At 43.4% G+C, this 9,150-nt stretch overlaps 1 protein-coding gene across 1 annotated transcript; it reads right to left on the minus strand.

The window, feature by feature from the left end:
- Nucleotides 1-2,033: 2,033 nt before the first annotated feature.
- LOC130273395 (uncharacterized) lies at nucleotides 2,034-7,387 on the minus strand. Its single transcript, XM_056520118.1, has 2 exons — nucleotides 7,300-7,387; nucleotides 2,034-7,076 (listed from the first exon to the last, which is right to left on the minus strand). Exon 2 carries the CDS (start codon nucleotides 4,232-4,234, stop codon nucleotides 2,036-2,038), a length of 2,199 nt encoding a protein of 732 aa, XP_056376093.1. The 5' UTR covers nucleotides 4,235-7,076; nucleotides 7,300-7,387; the 3' UTR covers nucleotides 2,034-2,035.
- Nucleotides 7,388-9,150: the final 1,763 nt, after the last annotated feature.

The raw sequence follows: 9,150 nt of genomic DNA on the forward strand, positions 1-9,150 counted from the left end.
ACTTATTGATAGGATAAAGTATTTTGATGACAAGCAGAAAGCTTCAAAGTTAAAAATAAAAATGATACATTTTCACATTTTCATCAAATTTTTGAATTTTTCACCAAGAAATGATGCAAGTATTGACGAAAATTTACCACTAACAAAGTAGAATGTCATGAAAAAACAATCTTGGAATCAGAATGAAAAGTGAAAGTATAGCAGAGTGTTGTCTTCCTACATGTTCACACAGTATGTAGTCTGACATCCAGCATAAACCATCCCTGTCTTCCAAATAAGAGGACTGTTCTTCGTAGTTCAACAGGTTTATTGGTCAACAGGTTGTAATAAGTACATGAATGAATATGTACTTGTGAATGAATACATGTGATGAATGAATAGATGTAGAACTAGAAGTATACAAAAAGACATGTTTAAGTACAGAGTATAAGAACTGCATGCATCATACATTACATAACAGTGAAGCATATGGTACAATGACTGCCTATACATAGGACTGCATGGCTAGCTAACAGTCTAACATCTACACAGTTAACTTTCCTGAATAGTAATACAAACATCTGCACAGCTCTGCATACTATAATGCCCTAGTTACAGAGGTAAGTGACTCACCACATATGCTGTTACACAGATGGTGGAGTTTTAGAAGAGAGACATTAAGAAACAGCTCTGATTCTGTTTCCAGGAGACTAAGGACTGCCCCTTCTCTTTGCCAGAGTGCCTTGCAAGAACACACGATGTGTAGCACCACCCACAAGGCAGAATTATTACAACAAGAAAACAAGATGTTATACAACTTAACACCACTAGATGGTGCTATAACCTAGCTAATGAACTCTCATTATTGACAGACTATGGCAAATGGTTATGGAACCCGGGCTGGACAGAACACTCCCCGCCTGGCGTCAACTGACGCCACTACTAGGTAGATTAGGGGAAAACAACAAAACAAGTTCCTCCACTGGCCTAAGGAATAACTTGCATTCACCAAGCTTAAACACTTTGACTTCGGCTTTGCGTACGTTCCCATTTTTGCTTGGGAATGTGTTGGTAATGAGGCCCAATGGCCACTCATTTCGATGCAACTGGTTGTCTTTCATGAGCACGACATCCCCAGGTCTGATGTTCGGCTTGTTAGTTTGCCACTTCCTTCTCGATTGAAGAGTATAGATATACTGTTTCCTCCACCTGTTCCAGAAGGCATTAGAAAGACTTTGCACTTGTCTCCATTGTCGTCTGTAGAGGTCTTTGTCGTTGAAATCTCCAAGAGGAGCACTCGGAATGCTGGTCTTCTGCGTAAGTAATATGGCAGGAGTAAGGATGGTCAAATCTTCAGGTTCGTTGGAAAGAGTAGTCAACGGTCTTGCATTCATGATAGCTGAAACTTCTGCCAAGAAGGTGGTCAAGCTTTCGTGTGTGAGTCTTGAGCTCCTCACCTGCAAGAAGATGGAATCCAATATTTTCCTCGCTATCCCTATCATCCTTTCCCAGACGCCACCCATGTGGGAAGAATGTGGTGGATTAAAAGTCCAGGTGCTTCCTTGTTCATTTAAGTATCTTTCTACATTGGTAGTGTCAAAGTTGGAAGGAATTTGAAGTTCTTTCACTGCTCCAACGAAATTCGTGCCTCTGTCTGAGCGAATATGCCTTACGGGCCCTCTGATGGCAATAAACCGTCGAAGTGCATTTATGAAACTTGAAGTGTCCATGGATTCAACCACTTCTATATGAACAGCTCTGCTGGACATACAAGTAAACATGACCGCCCAATGTTTTGCGCTGGCTTGACTACCTCTAGTGTGCCGTGTAGCCACTGACCAAGGACCAAATATATCTAAACCAACGTTGGTGAAAGGAGGATCTGTACTGAGCCTCTCAATTGGAAGACTGGCCATCTTCGGATTCTGGAACATGCCACGAAGTTTGCGACAGGTGACACAGTTAAAGATGAGCTTGCTCACACACCTCTTAGCTCCAACTATCCATAGTCCGGCAGCTCGTAGATTCCCTTCGGTAAACAATCGGCCTTGATGTTTCACTTGTGCCATAAAAGCAAGGTCGTGACGTGATGATCTCTGGGAATTATTACTGGATGTTTCTCCCCAAATTCCACTTTGGCTTCTTGGAGACGGCCTCCTATTCTGAGCAACCCATTTTTGTCAATGATGGGATCAAACTTCTTCAAAGCGCTATCCTTGGAGACTGTTTGGCCTTTGCTGAGGTAGTCTCTCTCTTTAGCATAACATTCACCTTGTATAGCGCGAATTATTAAGTCTTTGGACCTTTCCATATTTGGAACAGTAAATGCGTGCTTACAGTGATGCCAACCTTTGCATGGTTTCTGGTTCACAGGAAATGTCGACTTATATGACTGAGCTATATGAACAAGACAGGCTATAGCACGAACAAGTGACATCCAGGTGGAGAACCTTTCGAAACGATGAGACTTTAGTTGGTGGTCTGAAGTCACCGCATGTAGAACCGATACTTCAGGTCGGATTTCTTCATCCGCATCCGGGTCTACTAAGTCGAACAAGTCAGATTTGATGTTGCAAGACATAGAACGGTACAGGAATGCAGGACCCGTAAACCATGTTGTGTCTTTAAGATGGCTTGCTGCGACAGATTTAGTCGCATGGTCTGCAGGATTATGGTGTGTGGACACATAGTGCCACTGTTTAGGACAAGTGGATCTCCTGATCCTAAGTACCCGATTGCTGACATAGAATCGTCTTATCTCGTTGCAAATGTATCCTAGGACTACCTTGCTGTCTGTGTAGAACTCGACTTCCTCGATTTCCAGATGTAGTCCTGTTGTTATAAGTTCAGCCAACTCCACTGCAAGCACCGCAGTGCAGAGTTCCAATCTGGGTATCGTGCGCTTGCGGAGTGGTGCCAGTTTGGTCCTGCTCATAATGAAACCCACATGGCATTGTTCTATGACATCTATAGTCTTTAGGTACGCTACAGCTGCAATCGCCTTGACTGAAGCATCGCAGAAAATATACAGTCTTTGCATCTTGACTTCAGTTGATGACACGGAAGCATATGGTCGTGCTACCTGAAGGCTGGACAAACCTTCAAGAGACTTTCTCCAACCTGTCCACGGGTCTTTTTTCTCCATGGGAAGTGAATCATCCCAATCAGCTTTTTCTGTGGTGAAGTCTCTTAGCATCATTTTACCCTGGATGGTAACAGGTGCTACGAATCCCAGAGGATCATATAAGCTGTTTATGGTAGACAGGACTCCTCTGCGTGTGAAGGGTTTTTCTTCTGTGCTGATTTGAAAGGTAAATGTGTATGCCTTTAAATCCCAAAGCAAACCAAGGCTTCGCTGCATGGGAAGGGAGTCTGTACTAAGATCCAAGTCCTTTAGACCACTTGAGTGGTCTTGGGGTGAGAAGGCCTCCATTAACTCACGGCTGTTGGAGGCAATTTTGTGCAACCTCCAATTAGATAAGGCGAGCATCTCTTGAGCTCTTTTCAGGAGACTGATTGCGATCTCATTCGTGGATGTAGATTTCAAACAGTCGTCCACATAGAAATCCTTTTCCACAAAGGACCCGACATCTGACCCGTACTTTGTTTCACTCTCTCGGGCTGAATGTCTGAGACCGTAGATAGCCACTGCAGGGGAAGGACTGTTTCCGAAAATGTGCACTCTCATTTGGTATTCTACAATGTCCTCAGTGGGGTTGTTGTTGCGGTACCAGAAAAACCTCAGGTAGTTTCTGTGTTTTTCCTTGACAAGGAAGCAGTGGAACATTTGTTGTATGTCGGCCATAAATGCTACAGAATCTTTGCGGAAGCGTAGAAGTACCTCCAAAAGCTTGTTGTTGAGGTCTGGACCAGACAGTAAGACATCGTTTACAGAGACACCTTCGCACTTGGCACTTGAGTCGAATACTACTCTTATCTGTCCTGTTTTTTTCAGATGATACACACCGAATATGGGTAAGTACCAACACTCTTCTGAATCTTGTAGGGTGGGTGCCATCTCTGCGTGGTTGTTCTGAAATATTCTTTCCATGAAGGTAAAGAAATGTTCTTTCATCTCTAGGTTCCTCTGGAATTTGTGTCTGAGGGAGATAAATCGATTGTAAACAAGTTCCTTGTTGTTAGGTAGGTGCCGTCTTTGGGGTCTAAACGGTAAAGGTGCGACCCAGCTGTTTGATTTGTCTTTTACTATTCCTTGATCCATGATATCCAAGAACAGTCTGTCTTCTATGGACATTGCAACCCTGTTGTCTTCTCTTGTTCTGTGGAAGACTGTGCACCCTAGGTGATCTTGCTCACCATCACAGGCATGATCTTCACAGGAGGAATCCACGTAAGGATAAGGCACAAGATCGCTGTGTGGAATTTTTTTTTATCAGGAAACTACTCTCACATGGCTGGAATAGGGATGGACGTCCATTTTCAAGTGTTTTGGTGAGCATACTGTAGACCGAGGTCGGCTTGTGTACCCCTCCTAGACAGACGTTTCCTATGATGACCCATCCTAGGTCAAGTCTCTGGGCGTATGGAGCGTTTTGGGGTCCATTAATCTGTCCTCTAGCCTTGTGAACTTGTAGTATGTCTCTTCCAAGGAGTTTCTGGGTCCAGCTCCGGTATCAGGTGAGCTATACGCTTCAAGTGGGGATGGTGCGCTGCTACCTCAGGTGTAGGTATCTCAGATCGGTTGTCAGGAATGTGATTACACTCCAGTATGGTTGGCAGAGACAAGCAGGTCTGACCATCTATGGACTCTACCTTGTACCCAGCTGCCTTCCTCCCCGCCGTCTCGACTGTACCTGCACATGTTCTTAAGGAGTAGGGAGAACCAGGCCCTACGATGTTGAATGTGTTGAAGAAGGTGGATTTAGCTAGAGACCTGTTGCTTTGGTCATCCAAGATTGCGTATACCTTGATCGCCTTGTCACGGTAACCGGCCGGGTAAACTCTGACAAGGCAGATTTTTGAGCAGGACTTCCCTCCTGTAAGTCCTTTACATATCTCTGTACACTGAGAAGTGACTATTGCAGTGTCTACGTCAGTGTCTATCTGCTTTCTTTCATGCTCCTCTGCTTGGGTTGATACTTGAGAGGGTGGTCAAGGGTGCAAAGCCGTGTTGTGTTCCGTCCTCCCACATTCTGTGCATGTCACACTGACCTTACAGTTCCTGGCGAAGTGCGTTGTTGTAGTGCAGCATCTGATGCAGATGTTGTTCTCTTTGAGGAATTCTTTGCGGTCCTCTAAAGACGTCTCCCTGAAGGCTCTGCATTTCAGTAGCTGATTTCTTGTGCAAGGGGCATTGCTTGCTAATGTCTTCCAGTTTGTTCCCTTCATGAGAAGGCTTGAACGACCTGTAAGGAGAACCTGTAGAAGCAACATTAGTTTTGTGGACTGCCACTGGTGTTTTGTGAGGTTTGACACCAGGGGCAGTGGGACATGACAGTGTAAAATCAAAACTGGGATAATTTCTGATCCTTGCCTGTTGAGCAACAAAGTCTACAAACACTTTAAAGGGAGGAAATTGTACATTATGAGACTGTTTATAATGAGAACCATGCGTGATCCACTTCTCCTGTAGGTTATAAGGGAGTTTCTGGACAATCGGATGAACACCTCTGGCGGTGTCCAGAAATGCTAGCCCTGGTAGATATCCTTCTGCCTGAGCAACCTGTAACTCTATTAACAAGTCACTGAGTTCCGTGAGCTTTTGGTAACTCCTACCCACTATTTTGGGAAAAGTTTCAATTCTTTTATATAAAGCATTTTCTATAGCTTCTATTGACCCATAACATTCATCAAGTCTTTCCCACACCATCTTTAGGCCTTTGCCCTGATAGTTTATTTTAATGTCTCTGATCCTTTTGGCATGTTCAGCAGATTCATTTCCAAGCCATTTTACCAAGAGATCTAACTCTTCACTACAGGAAAGATCTAAGTCCCGTATTGCGTTCTGGAAGGAGGCTCGCCATGACCTGTAGCTCTCGGGGCGATCAGTGAACTTTATAAGTCGCTTTGTAACCAGTTCCCGTTTAGCAAAGAACTTAGCAAAGTCCATGACCGCATGGTTGGCGCCAACACTACCCGGTGTGCTGTTATGCTGTGTGTGTGGTGTATCACCATACCTTTTGGAAGTTTCTGGCTTAGGAAAGTCTGTATAATACCACTCTGACGCGAAGGGTGTCCCTTTAAGTTGAAGCGAAGGTCTTAGCTTTTGTCCTGTAGAGCGGTAGTTGTGGTCGGGATCACTTTGCCGCATACCGTCTTGCTTGAGGTAATGTGATTCAAGGTAGGGTCTTTGGTAGGGTATACGCTGGCTGATATACTGGATCATAGGTGTCCTCTGTCTTGGGATGCTGGTAGATATATTCTGAGACGCGCTGTGCTGGATCTTGTTGATCTAAGTCTGGTCCAAGTACTTGGCTGTGTTTCTCAGATTCAGAACAGTCTATGGCTTCTAAGCACTCTGCTTTGGCTATTGCGGCTGCCGCTTCTTTCTGCCGCTGCTGCAAGTTTTTCCAGTGATATCTTTAGTTGCATCTCTTTTGAAGCAAAGGAAGCCCTTACTTTTGCAGCCTGTGCTTCTGCGCGGACGAGAGCAGCCATTTCTTTTATGGAGGACTTGCTAGAGTGGCTTGTTTGTGACCTTGTCCTGCATGATGATGCTTGGCTAGTGGACATGGTGTTCCTGTTACTGGCTGCTTAGTGACTCTCTGTAGGCTCAGTCTAGGTCGGAACAGACTTCAGTGTGGTTTGGCTTGATCTGTGCTTGCTGGGGGTTACACTCTCACTTCTTGTGACTGTGTGGCAACCGCTGCAATCATGTGTGCAGGACCGCGTGGCTGATGGCGGCTCCGTATAGTCAGATCCACTATCGCTGGTGACTAGCATCTGTTTTACTGTTCTGTCTTCCTACATGTTCACACAGTATGTAGTCTGACATCCAGCATAAACCATCCCTGTCTTCCAAATAAGAGGACTGTTCTTCGTAGTTCAACAGGTTTATTGGTCAACAGGTTATAATAAGTACATGAATGAATATGTACTTGTGAATGAATACATGTGATGAATGAATAGATGTAAAACTATAAGAATACAAAAAGACATGTATAAATACAGAGTATAAGAACTGCATGCATCATACATTACATAACAGTGAAGCATATGGTACAATGACTGCCTATTCATAGGACTGCATGGCTAGCTAACAGTCTAACATCTACACAGTTAACTTTGCTGAGTAGTAATACAAACATCTGCACAGCTCTGCATACTATAATGCCCTAGTTACAGAGGTAAGTGACTCACCACATATGCTGTTACACAGATGGTGGAGTTTTAGAAGAGAGACATCAAGAAACAGCTCTGATTCTGTTTCCAGGAGACTAAGGACTGCCCCTTCTCTTTGCCAGAGTGCCTTGCAAGAACACACGATGTGTAGCACCACCCACAAGGCAGAATCATTACAAGAAAACAAGATGTTATACAACTTAACACCACTAGATGGTGCTATAACCTAGCAAATGAACTCTCATTATTGACAGACTATGGCAAATGGTAAATGGTTATGGAACCCGGGCTGGACAGAACACAGAGTTATTAATACTTAAAGTGACAGTGGTTAGATGTGCAAAAAATGCTCAGGTCCTTATGGTGAAAATGGGTTGGGTCCTTAAGGAGTTAAAGAGGACTTGTGGGCAACATCACAAAAATGCACTTTTTTGTAGTTTATTGGTATGTCCTCCTGTTCCCAAGATATAATGAAAATTCATGAAATTAGTCAGATGGGCGTGAACTTCATGTTAATAATGGAATTGAATATCAGGTGATAACATACAATTATAATGCAAAATATAATATGAGAAGTGCAAAAATTACAAACAGGGTAACAGAAAGCAATATAGAAGTGCAAATGGCAGATGAAAATGCACAACATGTAGTCAGTTGACAGCAGTGTAGATGCAGGTTAAAGGGGTACTCCACTGTAAAAAAATATATATATATATTTAAATCAACTGGTGCCAGAAAGTTAAACAGATTTTTAAATTACTTCTATTTAAAAATCTTAACCCTTGCAGTACTTATCAGCTGCTGTATATTCGAGAGGAAGTTCTTTTCTTTTTGAATTCCCTTTCTGTCTGACCACAGTGCTCTCTGTTGACAACTCTGTACATGTCAGGAACTGTTCAGAGCAGGAACAAAATCCCCATAGCAAACGTCTCTTGCTCCCGCCAGTACCTAAAATGGACAGAGGTGCCAGCAGAGAGCTCTGTGGTCAGCCAGAAAGGAAATTCAAAAAGAAAAGAACTTCCTGTGGAGTATACATACAGCAGCTGATAAGTACTGGAAGGATTAAGATTTTTTAATAGAAATAATTTACAAATCTATTTAACTTTCTGACACTAGTTGAATAAAAAAAAGTTTTCCAGGGAAGTACTCCTTTACTGCTGCAGTACGAACCGCCATTCCAGACTGGCTGGCTTCTGTTAAACAAAAACAGAAAGAACACATAGCACAACGACAACACAGGAGATCTTGAGAACAGAAAAGGTGGGACAAACAGAGCACAAAAAAAGGGGGAATGAGGCAGAGGAACAGGAAATGGTGGGTAAGCAAGGAGAGAAAGGGCATTCCTCCACATGGGGGCACAGGGCCCCGCAGCCATCCTCCTCCTCTTTTTTAGAGGAAGAGATTTTACGCCACCAAAAAACAACGTGACTAATAGTGATGCATTATAAGTAATTAACCTGTCTGGGACACCACTCACCAATGATCAAATTGATGTACTTAAGAAGGGGTTATCATTTGTACCGGTTAACAGATTTGAGAAATTTTCATGGGTGAAGGACTTACATCTATTCTGCAGAAGGTTAAAGTGGCACCGTTTCTTTCGTCTTCATGATAAAAGGCAATGCCTGGAGTTAGGGATCCCTGAGGATATCCTGTCGGAGGTACGCACCCTGGCAGAACTTCAGGAATCCAATGTTCAAGACCCAGGCACTGGTTCCTTTACGGTAGGTGGCTACAAGGGAAGTAGAAAATATTCAGGATAGACGCCATTTTCAACATAACATGAGTCGGGAAGAGATGAATGCCCTTCTTTCTTTAGAAAAAAATGATGAACTAATCATCAAACCTGCCGATAAAGGTGGAAACTTG

Source organism: Hyla sarda, chromosome 5 (genome assembly GCF_029499605.1).
Source record: "Hyla sarda isolate aHylSar1 chromosome 5, aHylSar1.hap1, whole genome shotgun sequence".
Classification (NCBI taxonomy): Eukaryota; Metazoa; Chordata; class Amphibia; order Anura; family Hylidae; genus Hyla; species Hyla sarda.